The 20640-nt window shown below is 50.6% G+C and overlaps 1 protein-coding gene across 1 annotated transcript in view; it reads right to left on the reverse strand.

The window, feature by feature from the left end:
• PTGES (prostaglandin E synthase) overlaps positions 1-19563 on the reverse strand; it is a 185141-nt gene extending 165578 nt beyond the window's left edge. Inside the window, exon 1 of the mRNA XM_069609228.1 lies at positions 19310-19563. Within this exon, the coding sequence (XP_069465329.1) occupies positions 19310-19414 (105 nt within the window). The 5' untranslated portion in view covers positions 19415-19563. The remainder of the gene's footprint in view (positions 1-19309) is intronic.
• Positions 19564-20640: the final 1077 nt, after the last annotated feature.

Raw genomic sequence — 20640 nt, forward strand, 5'->3', positions numbered from 1 at the left:
TTGATATTCGAATTTTTGGTGGTGCCACATTCAATTGGTATGTAAATGTGTCCCCCCACTTTTTTGTAGGACTTGATCCCTAGGCGGTGAACTGTGCCGTACACTGCTGAGGGGATGGGGTCAAGAAGGATCACTGCGGCTTGCCGTATTGTCTAGCATGGACCATTCCATGCTTCTCGGGTAGCCTAAGCTCGATTGCTTGCCTTGCAGCGGTTGGGAAGATTTGCTCAATACTCGTAGCCCTGTGCTTAGATCCGCTGCAGGGAGCTTGCTTATTGGTCGATACTTGGCCCAGGTTCATGGGTATACAGTGGATTTCTATAGTAGCAGCATTATCAGGGCACATGTACATAGCTGCCAGGTTTCCCAGTTCCATGCATAATCTTTGATCCAGTCCTGGGTTTTTATCCACACTGCATGCTGTGCCTTGTAAGTCCACCCTTGCATTGTTAAAACAAAACTACACGTTCCAGCATGCAATTGGAAGCAAAAAGCAGGACTGTCTCGAGGTGTCACACATGGAACTAGGACACTTGGCAGGGAGGCATTTAAGGACCGCCCGGAGCCTGCCCGCAGCGAGGGATGCATGGCGAAGGTCTATGATTGGGTGAGGGGTCAGTAGTTCTTAGGCTATGATGGCCTGGAGCACAGCATGGATATAGTGGCTTGGGGCACAGCTATGATGGCCTGGGGCACGGCACAGCTACGATGGCCTAAAGCACAGCTATGATGGCAATGGGCACAGCATGGCTACAATGGCCTGGAGTACAGCACAGGTATAGTGGCTTGGGGCACAGCTATGATGGCCTGGGGCACGGCACAGCTATAATAGCCTGGAGCACAGCTATGATGGCAATGGGCACAGCATGGCTACGATGGCCTGGAGCACAGCATAGGTATGGCGGCTTGGGGCACAGCTCTGATGGCCTGGGGCATGGCACAGCTATGATGGCCTGGAGCACAGCTATGATGGCAATGGGCACAGCATGGGTACGATGGCCTGGAGCACAGCACAGGTATAGTGGCTTGGGGCACAGCTATGATGGCCTGGGGCACAGCACAGCTATGATGGCCTGGAGCACAGCTATGATGCAATGGGCACAGCATGGCTACGATGGCCTGGGGTACAGCACAAGTATGGTGGCTTGGGGCACAGCTATGATGGCCTGAGGCACAGCACAGCTATGATGGCCTGGAGCACAGCACATCTATGATGGCAATGGGCTTGGCATAGCTACAATGGCCTGGCGCATGGCACGGGTATCGTGGCTTGGGACACAGCATGGCTATGAGGGCCTCGGGCACGGCACAGCTATGATGGCCTGAGGCATGGCTATGATGGCCAGGACACTTGTATTGGCATTGCTGATGCATTGCACCATGAGGTGTTCATTTGAGGGACATATGTTATGATATTTGTCTTTTATGTTGCACACTTCACCACCCTGGGGGGTCTTCAAGAACTGCACCATGTCTGTGCACAGGCACATTTTGACCCCCACCCAGGGTGGCAGCAAGACAGTGGACTGTGGGATGGAAAGGAAACGGGGAGGAGGAGAGTGGGAAAAGCAAAGAATGTTAAGCGTCATGGAGACAAAAACGTTCACAACACGCAGGGAAATGTGGGGGTGAGGGATAGTGATTGTTGGGATAAGTGTATCAATCTCAGAGCTGCAGTGAAAACAAGGGAAGAGCTCGTCCATTGTTGGCCGGCAGAACTTTCCTCCCATCCAAACTGGTATTAAAGAATCCCGACGCTTTCATCCCTTCGTAGCGCGGTTTGTGAAGGCATCATTTAGTCCCAACTCTGTACAGGATTCTATGAGACTCATCGAAGTCGCAACAATGGTCAAAAAATCTGGCCAAAATCCAAGAGACCCCAACAATCTGTGACCTATGACCAATACCCTATTCCTTTTGAAGATTGTGGACTGGGTGGAAACTACCCAATTCCAGTTCCTTCTGGAATGCTCATGTATTTCTCACCCGATCAGTCGGGCTTTACAGCCGACCATGGAACTTAGAGTGCTGTGTTAGATCTGCAAACCCACGTGTTGGGCACTCTGGAGAGAGGTGGGATCGGGCGCTGATTCTTTTAGACCCATTGGCAGCCTTCGACCTGCTGGTCTATGGGCATCTCTTGTGCACGCTAGACTTGATTGGGGATTGCTCAACGGAACCGATTAATTGGATCTAGTCATTTCTGAGCAATAGACAATCTTGCGAGTGCCTCGGCGATGCCAGCTCAGAAACTGAACAAATTGATCGTGGGATCCCACAAGGAGGCTGGTTGTCACCAACACTGTTTAATCTATATTTCAGACCTCTCTGCAATCTCCTAACAACTGCAGGCTCTCACTTTACAAACTACGCGGACGACACTCCCCTCGTGATGGAGCCGAGTGGGTGCTATAGTACAGAATCAGACAGACTTGACTATATCTATGGACTAATTAAGAACTGGATGTCCAACAAATGGATGTGCTTATATAGCGTAAAAAACGAGCTGCTAATTCTTGGCTCCACTGAAGCCAGAGCCAAACTCAATCCACAGTACAAAAGCCTGACTATTGATAGTATCTGTATAGAGTTGTTGAGAAGGTTAAAACGCTTGAAATGTACCTCCAGGCATCTCTTGGATTCGAGGCTCATGTTGATGGAGTACACGTCAATCCTCTCTTGGCACTCAAGAATCGATAGACTTTAGTTAGGGCATTCGTTATGCCACGCATTGATCATTGCAAAGCCCTTTTAGCTGGAGCGGGCAAGAAATGCCTGAATAGACTGCAGGTTCTCCAGAATGAGGCACTTAGAATTGCTTGTGACATCTCTAGAAAAGGCCATGGGACTGATGCCAGGAGAAAGCTTCACTGGCTCGCTGTGCCAAACAGAATAAAGTGTAAAGCCCTTTCTTTGGCCATCGATGTATTTATGTGTGCCTGGCTACCTCAAGAAGCAAATGAAACTCTGGGCCGCATCTACATCACTTCGATCTAGCTTCAAAGGACAATTGGAGGTCCCGAGAGTTAAAAGAACAAAGGGCCTTGGGCGCTCCTTCCCGTTCTTGCAGCACAAGCACAGAACGCCTTCCCACAGCACTGCGATTAGAAAATCGCTTCTTGTGTTTTCGGAAGCATTTAAAGACTTTCTTATTCGAGTAACATCCCGCTAGCACTGACGTACTGTTCGTTGATGCGCGCTGTAACATCTACGGGATAAGACTCGCTGCTTAGTCACTTACTGACAATATTTTGTGTTGTCCTTTTGAAGCAGGTCCTTTTTGTCTGTGTGCACCCTGATGCGTGCGGGCTTTGGTGCATTATGAATAAAGAAATAGGGGCCATTACCAATGTGGTGAGGGTATTATGTTAAGTCATGTTGTGGATGTGTGGTGTGCTTAAGAGTTCTTAGGATTTGTGGGGGCTCCTCGCCAGATCATCATATTGGATTCCCTCCTGCTGACGGGGTGAGGGCAGGCTGGTACAACTGAGCCCGAGGCGAAGGTGTCAGAGCCACACATTGGATGAGTGCAGAATGAGTGCTGCGGGTACAAAAGGAGAGTTGGACACAGGATCGCCCCCACCCCGATTCATACCAGACTTGCCTCGGGTGGAGGAGAGATGCTGATTAATAGCTTGCATTTAGTAGTAAATTGGCACGCAGCATGAGAGAATGACATTAGAGGCAAGGCTGTAATTAAGCATGCCACGCTATCTGGGGAAAAGGAGGCATTCGCATTAAAGGCAACACTCTAGGAGGGCAGCTGTCCATCAAAAGGCCTGTAGGCAGACGCGGCACATGCTTGAAGTCCTTCCTGCCCCACCAAAGAGCAGAGAGCCCCCCTTGTGTCCACTTTCTCCCTGCCCCTCTCAGGGCTCATCCCTGAAGTTTCACGGGACCAGTCCATGCTATACCTTGACCATCCAGCAGGCATGTGTCTGTGATGTCACCTCCTGTGCTATCACTCCCCTGTGTGGGCTTCATTCCCCATGACATCACCTGGCTCAAAGGTTGAGCCATAAGATTTACCACTAACCCCCCAAGAAATCTAAAAGTGCGCCCCCCTGAGTACACGCGCTCCTGGAATATTCCAGTGTCGCCATCTTGACGCCTTGTGTATTCTTGTCACCAGCCCTGTGCGCGTGCATTTCCTCTTATTTACTAGCGGGGCACTAAAGGGCCCCAGGAATTATAAACACAGAAACGCACAGTGAGAGACCTCTGGTGGAAACCTCATACAAACGTGGTGGGTGCGGGGGGCAGGGCTGCCTAAAGATTGATTTGAATTGTGACCTGTATTTGGGGTTGGCACGTGAGGGCATGTCGGAGGGGACGCCCTGCTCTGGTCCTAGGCCTTCCATTCCTAAACTATTAGAGCCAAATGGGTTGCATCCTTCCTGACCAACCGCACATCTCGAGTCTTTGCTGACAACCACTCATCCGTGTCCACAGCTATCACCTGTGGAGTTCCCCAAGGATCTTGCAGCTCCCCCAATCTAGACAACATTTACACAAAAACACAAACTGTCTTTTTGACCTCCTGGACTCGCTCAATATCAAATATACAAACTACACCAATGACACGCAGATCTGCATCCCCCTCCCGGGAGATCACAATGATGAGAAGCCCAAACTGCTTCTTGGCGGCAACCCCTCCCACCTCGCCAAGCTCAGCCCAAACTACCAGCTGTTTACTATTGACAATCACCCCATCCATGTCTCTTCATCTGTGAAGACGCCCAGATTCCACCGCAACGCCATGTTATCATTATCCCAGCATGTCAATGCCACCGCCGACTCGGCCGCATATGTGACCAAACTTATCAACGCAGACCCTTCCTCTGAACCAACAACTGCCTAAACATTGCCAGGGCCATCATCGGGGCAAAACTGGATTATTACAACACCCTCCTGGGAGGCACCTAAGAGCGAAACTTGATCAAATTACAAACAATTCAGAAGAATGCCCTGAGAGCTGCGTTGGGCTCAACAGACGTGATCACATCACCACAGCCAGGAGAGCAGCACATTGGCTCCTAGTCCGAGAACAGATCAAAGTCAAGGTCCTCACCATCGCCCACCGCTGCCTCTACAACTCCTCCCCGGAATACCTGTCCGAAAGACTGTCCAAACCAGAGGCAACTAGGCCAACTCGATCGGCCAACGTCAACCGCCTTAACAACACCTGCTCAGCTTCCCGCATTAGCAGTACTCTTCTGCTGTCTGTAACTCACTATGTTGCCACATGCGCCTAGATGCCCCAGGGCTAAGCGCGCTATGGAAATGTTAAATACATATTGTAATCAGGTGGTGCCGGACTCGCATGAGAAATCTGATGTCAAGCCGGGAGGCTGGTGAAGAGACAGTCAGCGGCTTGACGTTGCTTTGCAAAACCCTGTGCGGCTGGGAAAGAGTTAGTCCCACATCATGGTCGCATTTGAGAGGATAGTAGTAAGGCTTATAAAGGTCACATGTCAGACCTGTGTGTCACAAAGACACGCAAGGCTGGGGAGAGTCGGTTACATGCAGAGCCGGCCAGTGGCATGGGCAGTCTGTGCAGTGGCCCAGGCTCCGCTGTCAGAAGCTGTCAGGGGGCGACCCGCAGGCACCAGTGCCTGCCTCAACTGTACCAAGAATATTGTTTTAAGGGGGCTTTGCTGCTTCCCTGTACTAAGCTTGTGTGAGGCCACAGTGTCGCCTCCCAACCTCCTGCGGCTCTCTAGAGACCAACACTCACTCCAAGCGGCCCATCAGACCCTGCAGGCCCCTTAATGACTGTTTACCACTTTCTTCAAGAAGAGCATTTAAAGTGGGGGCGATTTACACGTGAATGCCCATTTAAGAGACCATTGTTTTGGAGGAGATGTTTGTGTCGTTTCTGTGTTAAAAAATGCAAATAGGCACTTGCATTCTGAAAGCACACACAAAACACCAGTTAGCTGCCTAAAACTACACTCTACACCAGGTCAATTACAATATATGAAATAAAACAGTTTTAAATGAGCTACATTATTTTCAGATGTTCATATTTATTGCACCAAAAAGCATTTATTTTTTGGCAGAATGTGATATTTTCATCACATCAAATATGAACCTTGCATTTGTCAAACAATGAAACACAAACAGGTAACCTTCTCACACAGTACACGTTATACTTCTTGAAAATACAAAGGCTGTTTGTTGTGCCTTTGTTTGAATTGCATTCTGGTATTTGTAGTCTCCTAGTCAAGATGGGGGAATAATGCCACAGTGGTACACTTTTTGCTTAACATATTTCTGTCAGGATTTAAATATATGAGTGGGTATCTTAATATGCTATGTGTACTTTTCAACTCAACTTCATAAAGCAGTTGTATTGTTGAAAGCCAGACATGGGGTTGAGGAGGGGGAATGAAGAGAGAGCAAGCAAGTCCTGAATATTTGCACAGGATGTGGCAAGAGAGGTTGCAATCCTGGAGACTGGTTGTGGGTGTTGTTGAGGTTGGCAAGCTTGCTCAAGCATTTGATAACAGGATTTCACACAGGTTGTGATGTTTCCAGTGCAGACACATAATATTATAACCAAAGCACATTCTCTCATTGGAAATTCGTTTCCCAGGGAATATTTCACTACATATTGCTGAGTTTAAAAGGTGAGCACCTTTTATACTTTGCCAGCGTACTCATTGGAACAGTTCCTCTCTCAGGTTATTGTTCTGTTGTCGATTACTTTTTTTGAAAGGCCAATGATCTTTTGTCAGGTGCACTTCCTTCTAAGGGGAAAGGTCAATTGAACTAAATGTTTATGTTTCAGTTTACGATATGTTCACTTACTCTGTGTGTATTCTTGGGTGCCATCTTTTGTTTTCTGCTATGGGGGCAAAAGTTCCCACACTGAGTGAAGCGCGGGAGCAATACTCATCCCCATGGCAAAACTCCACAATTTACAGCACATGTTGCTGCAGGAATAGGAAAGAAGACATATGATTTACAGGAAGGTCTAAACATTTAACATCTCAGCAACAGTGCCCTAACCCGTTCAGTTGCCTTTGCAACTTTCTGCTATAGGATCCCCTGCTATTCTACATCAGTGAACAGTTTTGGCCCGCTCACCCCTCCAATCCAAGGCTCAGGGAGTACATTAATGAGGCTCCCTTCTCATTTGTAGTGAACAGCACTTGATAAACGTAGATATTATTTGCTCATAATTTTTTAACAGTCAAAATAATCCTTATCTGTAGCTTCTGAAATGAAAGCATATTGCTCATTTGGACAATATTTATACAAATTTTATTTATTTTTAAATGTGTAAAGCACACTAAGTCTGTAGACATCTAGGCGCTAGTATTGCCCAAATATGCACACAATACAAATAAAAACAATTGTGAAACTTCTGCAAAAATAGCAGTTTGTTTCAGTTGGCAAAACACATTCACCATATTTGTGCAATGATGTCTACATATAATATTTACAAACCAAAGTTTCAAAAGACCTTTTGTAAACAGTATTTCTACCAATGACATCTGGGAAGGGATGTGTTCAAGTTCCTGATTTGCAGACTGCTCTCGAATCCCGGCTTCGCCACTTAACCACAGCGAGTGCTCCCGCAACTTCAATCACACACTGTGCCTTATCTGCCAAAATTAGAAGTCTGTACAAGGTACTCAGCTGTCGGCTACTTCACTGCCTCACTCCTGATATTGCCCGCAGGTAAATGTTAATACGGACGATTCATATACTGGACGTCACAGTGTATTGGTCTACTTACTACGCATGGCAACATGTTTCGAATTTTACTTCCCATGATACCTTTGCGTACTAAAGACTCATTCTGTGATATCACGGATGCCAGTATTTATGCAAATGAGGCGACCCACACATCCTCTGCCGCCCAGGGCCCGCCAATCCTAGGGCCGGCCCTGGTTACATGCCAGCAGAGCGTGGCACCTGGCTGGCTCTGCTGTAGCCTTAGCGGCATTTGCAGTTGGGAAATCTCCCAATGTCATTAAGGAGGGTGCCCTTCTGAGTAACAGAAACATCAGCGACCACACACGTGCCCAATCCGAAACCACAGAGAGTCGTTCCATCATTTTCTCAAACAAATGCCACCATGTACTCCAGCTGATTCCTCTTTTGCCACTCTTTCCTGACACCACATTCCACCTGCGGTGAGTTAACACACTTCTTGTGATGTGTGTTTTTCTTTGCATATTTGATGTATTGTTTGCCCAAATGAAGAGTCGGACATCAAGGTAAGTAGTGCTGCGGCACACCAAGGTTTATTCGGACAACCGTCAAAACCCAACTCAAATCCAACATTCTATGGAATATAAAAGGTGCGCACACCCGCGGATAGTAAATAAGCTACAACACCCCGCCCCCTTACCTTAACACTCACAAGAACAGAAAAGAAAGAAAGAGAAAAGAAAGAAGGAAAACAGAGAACAATACTAAACAGCAAATGACACTAGAACAACCAAAAGAAACCCCCCAAATCATTGACACACATAATCCGCCAATCTCCTGGGCATCCTACAGACCCTGGTGGAAACACGCAACCCACGCACACATGATCCGCCAGCATCCTCACGTACACCATACATGTCCTCCACCACAGGAGCCGACAAAGCCTGCCCCCCGCCACTGGGAATCGACATGCCCTCCCCCCCTTCACTCACCCCAAGCTGCTCATCACCCACCAAATGCATACTCATCGCCCCACCCAACTCGCTACCACCTTCCAGCCAGCTGGGTTATCATCCATCCACCACGCCCCAGAAACATCCTGCACAGCAATCCTATTGCGCCACACATTGCCATTGCTCCATTTCACATAGCCTCTACCTACTCCAACGAATTCACTGAGGGGGGGGGAACAGGTAACCCCTTTCTCATGAACCGCAGACTCTTCACCTCACCAAGGCCGCAGTGTTGTGAAATGCAGGACCGCAGGAGATGCTGCATGTCGATACGTAGCATGTTCCGCTACGTCCACGCATTCAAACCTGTAAGAACCGAGGATCGGACCCTCTGCGGCAAAACCCTCGCAGGACAAGCCTGCAGTGTTGTGCAACACAGGTCCACAGGAGACACTTACCATCGATACGTAGCACGTTGCACTATGTCCATGCATCCAAACCTTTAAGAACTGAGGACAAGGCAGCAGTGTTGTGCGACGCAGGTGTTTGGCGACGGAGGGATGCAGAGTGCGAGCCTGCAGGACAGCCGTCGACCAGCATCGACCGCAAGGTAAGACAGGTGTGGGCAGGGGATGCAGCAATCACTGCATCCTACTAAACTGCCCTACCTCACGCTTACTTGCACTGTCTCTACTCATCCATTAAGCTGTCCCTCTCCCGGGTAGCCGTACTGTGTTTTCTGTGTCTTTGAAACAGTTTCTCTACATTCCTTTTGCATTTTCGCATTATTTCCCATCTAGGTGATTGTTTTGGGCTCCATCACTGTTTCTCTGCATTCCCCTAATTGTTCTGTATGATTCCTGTCTAGGTGGATGTATTGGCCTCGTTTCTTGTTCTTTGCAGTTCTCCTGCATTCTCTGCATCTCCCCTCTAGGTGAATGTTCCTGGGTGTGCTTGCACATGCTTGCTGTGTCCAGAAGGCCTTTCTTCTCTTCTTCAGGTTCCCTCATATGCTGTGATCACTACTGTTGCCTTTCTTCCTGACTAGGTTGAGCTGAGCCTGCTCGGCTGCCACCGCTTTCTCCAGTCACTGCCTGTTGCTGCCCTTGCTTACTTGTCTCCGCCAGCGCTTTGCTGTTGCCCGTTGCTCCCTTTGTTTACCCCCCTCCTCTCATTTTCATGAATCCCCTTCCTTGTGCATCCTGTGTGGCGTAGCTCTGTGCAGTGTTTCCTTCTCTTCTCCTCCTCTCGCCTGCCCTTTCTCTTCCCTCTATCACACCCACTATGGTGCTCTCAATCTCCCCATCTCCTCTAACTGCTCTTCTATCTCCTGCCCTACTCTTCTCACTAAGACTGGCAGGAAGAAGCTTATGAAGAACACCATGGCCTCCAATCCAGGCCATCCCATCGCTGACACCAATGTCTGTGCTTCCTCCAGACAGACTCTCACTGACATCCTCTTTGTCATTCCTTCGCTCGACCTCTGGACCCTCCCTATGGTCGCACTTCTCTCTCCTTCCTCCTCTTCTCCCATTAATGGTGGAACCCGTAGGGAGGTCTTCTTGGCCCCCTTCCAGTCCTCCAGAGTCATCATTAATGTACAGGAGCAGCTGGCGTTCCACTCGAGGATCAGCTGTTATCCGACATAATAATGAGGAGCGCGGTAAGAGTTGCTCTCTACCCCTGATTTGCGCCCTTCCAGCAGCTACCAGCCCACATCATTTTTTTCCTCCATGCCAGAATGAGGAAAACACCCGCTGCCGCCTTTACACAGCAGTAAATGCTGTATTTGAATATCCGCTGCCATTCAGGTACACAAGGTACCCAGCCATACAAAGATGGCTGATCCCCACTACACTGCCGCATCCAGTGCATAACCAGGCCCCTAAAAGCCTACAGCCTTGCCTCGTTCCAATTGGCTGAACTTCACTTCATCTACCCTATTGGCTACCGGCAGGAATAGCCGGCCCACCGCACACAAGGCCCACCGGAATAAGGCCGTTGCCTGTTTGCTGCCTGTTTCTGCCAAGGCTGCCATCTGCCAGACCCGCTGGTCCCCACACCTTTCGCCTCTTCTAAGGTAAAACTGCCCCCACCATCTGCAAATGCACTGAGCGTAGTGCCATCCATGTACTCTATCGAACTCACTCGCATGATGTGCTTATCCTCTGCTCCCTCACGAACAATCGACTGGCATCAAGATTAGATAGTCACGCTGCCTCTACAGGTCACAAAGTACCTTGCTAAGCAAGATACCGGTAAAGCCACCCTCAGATCCTCAGCACCTAGTACCAGCTATCCTCTGCTAAACATACCCTGCACCAGCAACATAGGCCCCCCGTATCACTGCATGCATTGAAGTCCCCTACTGCCAATTGCCTCTAAATGTACCTGTAGTTTTGCCTCCCATAGCATTGCACTGATTGCCACTGACTGCCGCTTTTGTACCGGGCTGTACCTAGCTACTCCCCTCCCTGACTGTCTACACTGACATTGCTGGCGGCACATTTCACTTGCCTGTACTGCCATTGATGCTGTTCTGTGCACCTAGCGACTCCTCTCCCTGCCGCTGCGTATCATCCACTGCGGCGTCTCCCAGGGCTCCTGTACCGCCCCCACTCTCTACAATATATTTACCCTCCCACTCTTCAATGATCTCGACTGTCGCAACATAGCATACACCAACTACGCGGATGATACGCAGGTATTACTCCCACTAACAGGGACTTATGAAGAAGACGCGACAGCCCTAACCTAAATCTACACAGCCATCCAAACCTGGAGTGAGGCCAACCCCTCAACAAACTCCCCCCACAATACAAATCCTTCAACATCGACAATTCCACCATCACAGTCTACAAAACTGTTAAAACCCTAGGTGTTCACCTAGACGCCTCACTATCCATGTCTCGCCAGGTCAATGCCATAGTCTCCTCCTCAGCGCTCACCACCAAGGTGATCAATGCAGTCAAACCTTTTCTCTCTACTAAAAACTGCCTATCCATTGCCAGAGCCACAATAGGGACCAAACTGGACTATTGCAATGCCCTTTTTCTAGGCACCTCTGTCAACAACCTAAAAAAACTTCAAATCACACAAAACAACGCGCTCCGAGCAGCACTGACCATCCCAAAAAGGGAACACGTCTCTCAAGCTAGAAAAGATGCCCACTGGCTACCGGTAAAGGAACGCATACTCTTTAGAGCCATGGCCACCACACACAGATGCCTCACATTAGACGGCCCACCCTATCTCGCAGAAAGAATCACCGTCAACGCCTCTAACAGACCCATCAGAGCCCACCGTGCCAACCAGATCCATGTCCCCACGTTCAAAAGAACAAGAGCTGGAGGATCTAGCTTCCAACACCTCGCACCCAAAAACTGGAACGCCCTACCAACTTCATTAAGGAATGAAAAATCATACACCACCTTTCGCAAAAACCTAAAAACTTTTTTATTCCGCTAATTCTTAAAACCGCATGTACAGCTATGCTTGCACTGTAACCATAGCAATCTCAAAGCATATTCAATGTACTATTGCAACCCAACCGACTGCTATTCCATAACTATGTATGTCTAAGCCTAAGCCTGCTGTAACAGCGCCACGATGCCTCAGGGCAGGTCTGCGCGCTTTATAAATGCAAATAAATAAAAAATAAAAAAATCTAAATGTCACCGTTATGGTCCAAAGCCCTCAGCCTAATCTCCTGCTATTTGACAGGCACTTCCCTCACCTCATCAACTTCCTGCCTTCTCCTGCTACTCCTTCTACCACTTCTCTGGCTCCTCTGCCACCTCCTTCTACTGCTCTGGCTCCTATGCCATCTACCACTTCTCTGGCTCCTCTGCCACCTCCTTCTACTGCTCTGGCTCCTATGCCATCTACCACTTCTCTGGCTCCTCTGCCACCTCCTTCTACTGCTCTGGCTCCTCTGCCACCTCCTTCTACTGCTCTGACTCCTATGCCATCTACCACTTCTCTGGCTCCTCTGCCACCTCCTTCTACTGCTCTGGCTCCTATGCCATCTACCACTACTCTGGCTCCTCTGCCACCTCCTTCTACTGCTCTGGCTCCTATGCCATCTACCACTTCTCTGGCTCCTCTGCCACCTCCTTCTAATGCTCTGGCTCCTATGCCATCTACCACTTCTCTGGCTCCTCTGCCACCTCCTTCTACTGCTCTGGCTCCTCTGCCACCTCCTTCTACTGCTCTGGCTCCTATGCCATCTACCACTTCTCTGGCTCCTCTGCCACCTCCTTCTACTGCTCTGGCTCCAACGCCATCTACCACTTCTCTGGCTCCTCTGCCACCTCCTTCTACTGCTCTAGCTCCTATGCCATCTACCACTTCTCTGGCTCCTCTGTCACCTCCTTCTACTGCTCTGGCTCCTCTGCCACTTCCTTCTACTGCTCTGGCTCCTATGCCATCTACTACCTCTCTGGCTCCTCTGCCACCTCCGTCCTCCACCTCTCTGGCTCCCTTGATATCCCCTACCTCTAGGGCTCCTCTGCCACTTCTGATGGGTACTCCTCTCTCCTGTACCCCCCAGAAGTCATTCAATTGTGGCAACCTGCTCCACGTGGCTACTCTCAATTCTCACTCTGCTGTCAAACACTCCTCTGACATCTGCCACCTCATTGAACTCCTGGACTTGGATGTTCTCGCTCTTACAGAGACATGGTTCAAGGCCAGCTCTGTCACGAGTTTTGACACACTCCTCCTTGAGGGCTACAAGATCCTCTCTGAGCCCAGGCCCAATAGGCCTAGAGGCATAGCGGTCCTGATCTTCCCTGAGTGGATCCCTGCTTCCATCATCTCGACTCAGACCTATTCCTTCTTTGAATGCCCTGGTCTGCAGACTCTCTGTCTCTCCTGGCCTCTCTCTGACCTTGGCCACTATCTACAGGCCTCCTGACCAGGTCACCCTCTTCCTGTCTGAATGGGCTGACCTCACTTCCTCGCTCCTCTACCTCCCAGCTTCTCTTCCTTGGGGATCTCAACATCCACCTGGATTCCCCAGACTCCTCTGGGCTTTTCACAACCTCTGCGACTCTCTTTCCGTCTCCATTTTACCCACTGGTCCGACTCACTCTGCCGGCCACACCTTAGATGTTCTCATCTCTTCAGACATTCCCCTCTCTAATCCTCTCACTACTCCTCTCTCTTGGACTGGTCACTCTCTTCTTTCTTCTCACTTGAAGCTTCCTTTTCCCCAGCCAAAGGCCCACCCAGCACTGCCAGCATCCTTCACGGCCTTTTGCCTCCACCTTCTCCCCTCCACCTACTCATGCGGCTGACTCCCACCCTGACGTAGCCCTTTCCATCCTTCACCTCTCCATCTCTAACACTCTGGGCATCCTTACCCCCGTTATGAGGATCCGTCTGAAGCCTGCCATGCACCAAGTGCAACTCTTGGTACGACTCCGATCTGTCCGCTTTGAAACGCAAGAGCAGAGTAGCTGAGCGGAAGTGGGGAGCTTTGGGTGCACCCTCTGACAAACTGGCCTGCCGCCTGCTCCAAAGGCAATACAGACTCCATCTTCTCTAAGAAGGGGGCCCATATTCAAGCCTGCATCTCTGAGGCCTCTAGCAACATGGCCACGCTTTCCAAATCTCCCCGGAGCTGGCCAAGCCTGCTGCAGTATCTACCTCTTCTACACCTACCCACCCAGGCCCTCTGCACGGCTCTGGCTTCTCATTCCACCACTAACACCCAGGACATCCTGTCATCCACCCTCTCCTCCTGCGCACGGCTGAAAACACGCAGACACATTTGCATGCCTAATGTTATAAAGAAATGCGCTTCCAATTGAACGGATTTACAAAGTGCTTGGTAAACCATTTTTGAAGAAAATATATTCTCATTTCAGGGTTAAAGAAATTCTGCAATATTTGTATGAGCGAAGGATTTAATACTAACGTGTTCCCATTTGATTACTCTTTCAACCAAAAAAGAGTAGCCACGTGCTAGTTGTAAATGAGTCCTTTGTAAATTGATAATAGCTGAACGCCCTCAAAAGTGCTCGGGTTTAGGTTAAGCTATTGTGGGGGACCCGTCAGTGTTGCGGTTATCTCGGATGGCATTAATCTCCTTCTTGACGAGGGTTGTGTTGTGCAGGCTGTGTTGTTCCACTGTGTGCTGTGTTGGGTGTGGTATTGCACACTCTGCTGAGTTGGGTGTGTTGATGTGTCCCACTCTATGCTATGTTGTGTCATGTGGCTTTCAATGTCACACCACATGCTGGGTCTGGGACCCCACAGTGAGCTGTGGTGTCATCTGACGTACTGTATTGTGTTGTTGCAGCATCCCGCAGCGTGGTGTGCTGTTTTGTGGCACTAGGTGTGGTATCCCACGGGTAGCTAAGCTGTATTGTACTGTTGCAGCATCCCACTGTCTGGTGGTGGGGCCTCGTGGTGTGGTGAGTTGCGTTGGTTGCGCAGCGCTGTGGTGTGCTATTGGATCTTGCATGACAGGGTGTATTATTTTGTGTTATCTATGGTATCCCATCAATTTCAGTGATGTACTGGTTGTGCTACCGCTTGGCGTGCTTTGTTCTGCTATACTGGGTGCTATGTTGTGCTCTGAGGGGGCTGTGTCGCACGCTGTGCAGTGTGGGTTGCAGTATCCCAGTGTGTGCTTTTTGGTGGCAATGCCCGTGGTGTGCTGTGTTGTGTTGGTTGCGCTGTGCTGTGGCATGCTAGGGTGTGTTCTTCTGCTTGTGCTGCCCCGTGGTGTGCTGTGTTGTGTTGGTTGCGCTGTGCTGTGGCATGCCAGGGTGTGTTCTTCTGCTTGTGGTGCCCCGTGGTGTGCTTTGTTGTGTTGGTTGCGCTGTGTTGTGGCATGCCAGGGTGTGTTCTTCTGCTTGTGTTGCCCCGTGGTGTGCTGTGTTGTGTTGGTTGCGCTGTGCTGTGGCATGCCAGGGTGTGTTCTTCTGCTTGTGCTGCCCCGTGGTGTGCTGTGTTGTGTTGGTTGCGCTGTGCTGTGGCATGCCAGGGTGTGTTCTTCTGCTTGTGGTGCCCCGTGGTGTGCTGTGTTGTGTTGGTTGCGCTGTGTTGTGGCATGCCAGGGTGTGTTCTTCTGCTTGTGCTGCCCCGTGGTGTGCTGTGTTGTGTTGGTTGCGCTGTGCTGTGGCATGCCAGGGTGTGTTCTTCTGCTTGTGCTGCCCCGTGGTGTGCTGTGTTGTGTTGGTTGCGCTGTGCTGTGGCATGCCAGGGTGTGTTCTTCTGCTTGTGCTGCCCCGTGGTGCGCTGTGTTGTGTTAGTTGTGCTGTGCTGGGGCATGCCAGGGTGTGTTCTTCTGCTTGTGCTGCCCCGTGGTGTGCTGTGTTGTGTTGGTTGCGCTGTGCTGTGGCATGCCAGGGTGTGTTCTTCTGCTTGTGGTGCCCCGTGGTGTGCTGTGTTGTGTTGGTTGCGCTGTGTTGTGGCATGCCAGGGTGTGTTCTTCTGCTTGTGCTGCCCCGTGGTGTGCTGTGTTGTGTTGGTTGCGCTGTGCTGTGGCATGCCAGGGTGTGTTCTGCTTGTGCTGCCATGTGGTGCGCTGTGTTGTGTTGGTTGCGCTGTGCTGTGGCATGCCAGGGTGTGTTCTTCTGCTTGTGCTGCCCGTGGTGCGCTGTGTTGTGTTGGTTGTGCTGTGCTGGGGCATGCCAGGGTGTGTTCTTCTGCTTGTGCTGCCCGTGGTGCGCTGTGTTGTGTTGGTTGTGCTGTGCTGGGGCATGCCCGGGTGTGTGATTTTGCATTAGCTGTGGCATCTCACCATTGTATGTGTTCTTCTAGTTGTGCTGCCCGTGGTGCCCTGTGTTGTGCGTGCTGGTTGCATGGCCCCACACTGTGCGGCGTGGTGCTGTGCTGGTGGCTGCATCACACGGGGTGTTGTTGAACTTGCCCTTGGGTGCCAGACAGGAGCAGCTGCAAGCAGCTGTGTTTGTATAGCTCTTTCCTGTCCGTTTCTTTAAGTGTGTGTGTACACATTCCTGCTGCCTTCCTCCTGCGTGGAGGCAGGCTCCCAGTGGCCAGTGTGCCCCAGCCCCCCCTCGACCCCAGACCTTTCAGGGTCTCTATAGGAGGAAACGATCTGCGTGTTCATCTCTAAAGCACCGCCTGTCTCCTTTCTGTTGCTTCCAAGCGCTTGTCTGCCTTGTGGGTGCGGTTATGGTGTTAATACAGCCCCGGTGTTTATTGGCTGCAGGGTGTGTCTTATTTATTTATTTATGGCGAGTCTGGTTGATACCAGTCAACCTTACACAAAACATTATCACACATATAACACGTATTATTAGCTTCTTCAAAAATAAAATACATCCCGCGTAAAGAGTACAGATTATATATATATGTGACATTAAGAAGATGCCATTCGATAAAATCACCATATAAACACGATACAATCCATCTTCAAGCTCCACCTATAGATCATTCGACACATCCTATACCATCAGAAACTGCGCAGAGTGACAAAGTGACCGCTGAGCAAAGTGGCAAGTCTCGAGAGCGCGCCCCCTCCCGATCTGGCCGTGAGAGGGTACTCAGGCCCCGGGGCTGGGGGCCTTTAGCCAGGCCTGGGTGGGGAGAGTTCCCACCAGGACAGGCTCAGCGCGAGGCGGAGAGAGCCAATCAGGTCAGCCTACTGCTTTTCCTGCCCCACTGTACATGGCGGCAAATTCTACCCCACACACCAGTGTTGGAATAACCCTTACACTATAGTAATCCAGCACCGGAACCATCGAAACACGGCACTATTGCCCACATTTATAATAATCCAGCGCCGGAACCATCGAAAAACGGCACTATTGCCCAAACCTATAATAATCCAGCACCGGAACCATCGAAAAACGGCACTATTGCCCACATTTATAATAATCCAGCGCCGGAACCATCGAAAAACGCCACTATTGCCCACATTTATAATAATCCAGCGCCGGAACCATCGAAAAACGGCACTATTGCCCACATTTATAATAATCCAGCGCCGGAACCATCGAAAAACGGCACTATTGCCCACATTTATAATAATCCAACGCCGGAACCACCGAAAAACGGCACTATTGCCCACATTTATAATAATCCAGCGACAGACGTCCCTCCGTATCTGCCCACCCTACTCACCCCTGTAGTAGCAAACTTGCAAACATTTTGCTCTCACAATCCAATGAGGATATCTGTCGGTAATTCCAGGGATGCTTCTATCCGCTTTCTAGAATATTGGTATTAGCACCGATGTCTTCCAGGCGCTAGACCTGGGCTCTGGTGGGTCTCCGCTAAGCACCTTACAGGGAAGAGCTTTGGAGGAGCAAGACTCAGCCCCCTCCACGGTAGTAGCAGTCACAGTGAGTAGCCACTAGGGACCACCAGCAGCTTTTCACACTCCGCCTGCTTGTACTCCACCCCAACGTGAACTCACTGGGCTGTAACCTGTGTGTGTAGTTCGCTCTGTGTCCCACAGAGACGCAGCGTGGAGACGACACTGTAGATTAATCCTGCCTCACCTATGCCTGGAGCACAGCAACCATAGCGCCTCACAGACTGCCACAGACTGTGTGCTCGTCGCACCTCGCTCCGCTCTGGTGCCCTGGTCTTGATTGGCTGCGGGGATTGCAGCCCGATTGGCCAATGACTTATTTCCTCTGGAGTTTGAAGCAGATCGACCTGTGCACTCCGGCTGGGACCCCGGCAGGGGTGCGGTCCCCCAGTCCGGCACGCTGTGCGGTGAATGAACGCTGTAGAATACATTATAGCGCCTTGACTCGCCTTACCTCAGCACGCATTGCCATCAAGGGGCACAGAAAATGCTCCGAAAGGACCCGTGGGGGAAGGAGAGTCCTCACCCCCTACTCACTCCCAACGACCCGAACAGTTAATGGCACGCTGGGATTCTGCAGATGTGTGTGTGCGTGTGTATGTTTGGATGGAGGGTCATGCGAGGGGGGGGGGGGGCAGTGGGGCGGCATAAGCGACCAATTCCAGGGGTGCGGTGGCCTTCAGGGAACTTGAAAATGTGTAATTTGGGGACACTTTTAAAATGATTTCCTAGGCCTCTTTTGGTTCCCAGCTCGACCCGGGACCAATCCAGTTAGACGGCGGGTTGCGAGAGAACCACAAAGCGTGTTTCAAAATACCGCAATGCAGATGGTTAAAAAGCGCCTTCTGCTGCCCAGGCGCTATATCCCGTGGAAGGAAAAGCTGGATATGGGTGCATAGACTCGAAAGCGGTACGGTTCAAAACAGCACTAACGCGCATAGAGTCGAGAAATAAGCGCTACAGACACATAGCGCGCAGCAGAAAAATAGGACGAAGGCGATCTGCCGCAGATCGCGGGATCCTGTTAAATGTGCGCTTCAGAGCGAGGGGATCGACCCTGTCACTGCTGCATTCAAACAGGAGCCGGCCACTCCTGGCTGTACACACATTACATTATTGGGGAGCAAACAGCATCTCACCGAAAACTATCCCATAGGGGCAGAGGGGTGTGTGTGGAGGGGTCAGAGGGCAGCTCAACCATGCACTACACTTCCCAAAAATAACGGGTAGGTAGGTGCCCTTTGGGTGAGACGGGGCGGGGACGAGGGTAGACAGTCATGCTTTTCAATTGTTCCATAAAACACCACATTTCACCCAACTTTTAAAGGTCCGTGCACTTCGTGTTTCCCAAATCTGTATGGGTTCGGGGGTCCGCGAAGCTCCGAGACGCACTCACCTTTCTGCGCAGGCGCAGCTGCCCCGTCAGGATGGCCAGAAAGTACATTTTGAGGACCAGGGCCGTCCCGTAGAAGACGAAGCTCCCCAAAACCTCGTTCTCCATCACCCCTGTCCGTGCGAACAGTCCGCGCTCAGCAGAGAAAGTGTGAGCTGCCGAGGAGAGGGAGGGGTGAGGTAGAGGAAGAGAGTGAGGATGGAGGGCGGGGGTGAAGGAGGAGCAGAACAGAGGCAACAGGCAGGGCGGGTCAGAGAGGAGACATTGAAGGGAGGAAAGGAAGGAAAAGATGAGGGGATGGGGAAAAAGGAGGAGCAGAAAAGAGAAAACAAGGAGGGCGGGTCAGAGAGGAGACAGTGAAGGGAGGAGAGGAAGGACGAGATGAGGGGATGGGGAAAAAGGAGGAGCAGAAAAGAGAAAACAAGGAGGGCTGGTCAGAGAGGAGACATTGAAGGGAGGAGAGGAAGGACGAGATGAGGGGATCAGGAAAAAGGAGGAGCAGAAAAGAGAAAACGAGGAGGGCGGGTCAGAGAGGAGACATTGAAGGGAGGAAAGGAGGTAGGAATAGATGCGGGGATAGGGAAAAAGGAGGAGCAGAAAAGAGAAAAGCAGGGAGGGAGACACACAGAGGAGACAGTGAAGCGAGGAGAGGAAGGACGAGATGAGGGGATAGGGAAAAAGGAGGAGCAGAAAAGAGAAAAGCGGGCCGGAGGGAGGGACAGAGAGGAGAGAGTGAAGGGAGGAAAGGAAGGAAGAGACTAAGGGATCGGAAAAAAGGAGGAGCAGAGAAGAGGAAAGAGGGGGAGGGACAGAGAGGAGACGTTGAAGGGAGGAGAGGAAGAGATGAGGGGATAGGAAAAAAGGAAGAGCAAAAAAGAAAAGCAGAAAGGGAGGGGGGCAGAGAGGAGAGAGCGAAGGCAGAAGAGAAAGGAATAGATGAGGGGATCGAAAAAAGGAGGAGCAAAAAGAGAAAAGCAGGGAGGGAGGGACAGAGAGGAGACAGTGAATGGAGGCGAGGAAGGATGAGATGAGGGGATTGGAAAAAAGGAGGAGCAGAAAAGTGAAAAGCAAGGAGGGAGACACACAGAGGAGACAGTGAACGGAGGAGAGGAAGGACGAGATGAGGGGATAGGAATAAAGGAGGAGCAGAAAAGAGAAAAGGGGGGACAAAGAGGAGAGAGTGAAGGGAGAAGAGAAGGAAGAGAGAGGGGATTGGAAAAAAAGGAGGAGCAGAAAAGAGAAAAGCAAGGAGGGAGACACACAGAGGAGACAGTGAATGGAGGCGAGGAAGGATGAGATGAGGGGATTGGAAAAAAGGAGGAGCAGAAAAGTGA

Source organism: Ambystoma mexicanum, chromosome 8 (assembly GCF_040938575.1).
Source record: "Ambystoma mexicanum isolate Mex_15411 chromosome 8, UKY_AmexF1_1, whole genome shotgun sequence".
Classification (NCBI taxonomy): domain Eukaryota; kingdom Metazoa; phylum Chordata; class Amphibia; order Caudata; family Ambystomatidae; genus Ambystoma; species Ambystoma mexicanum.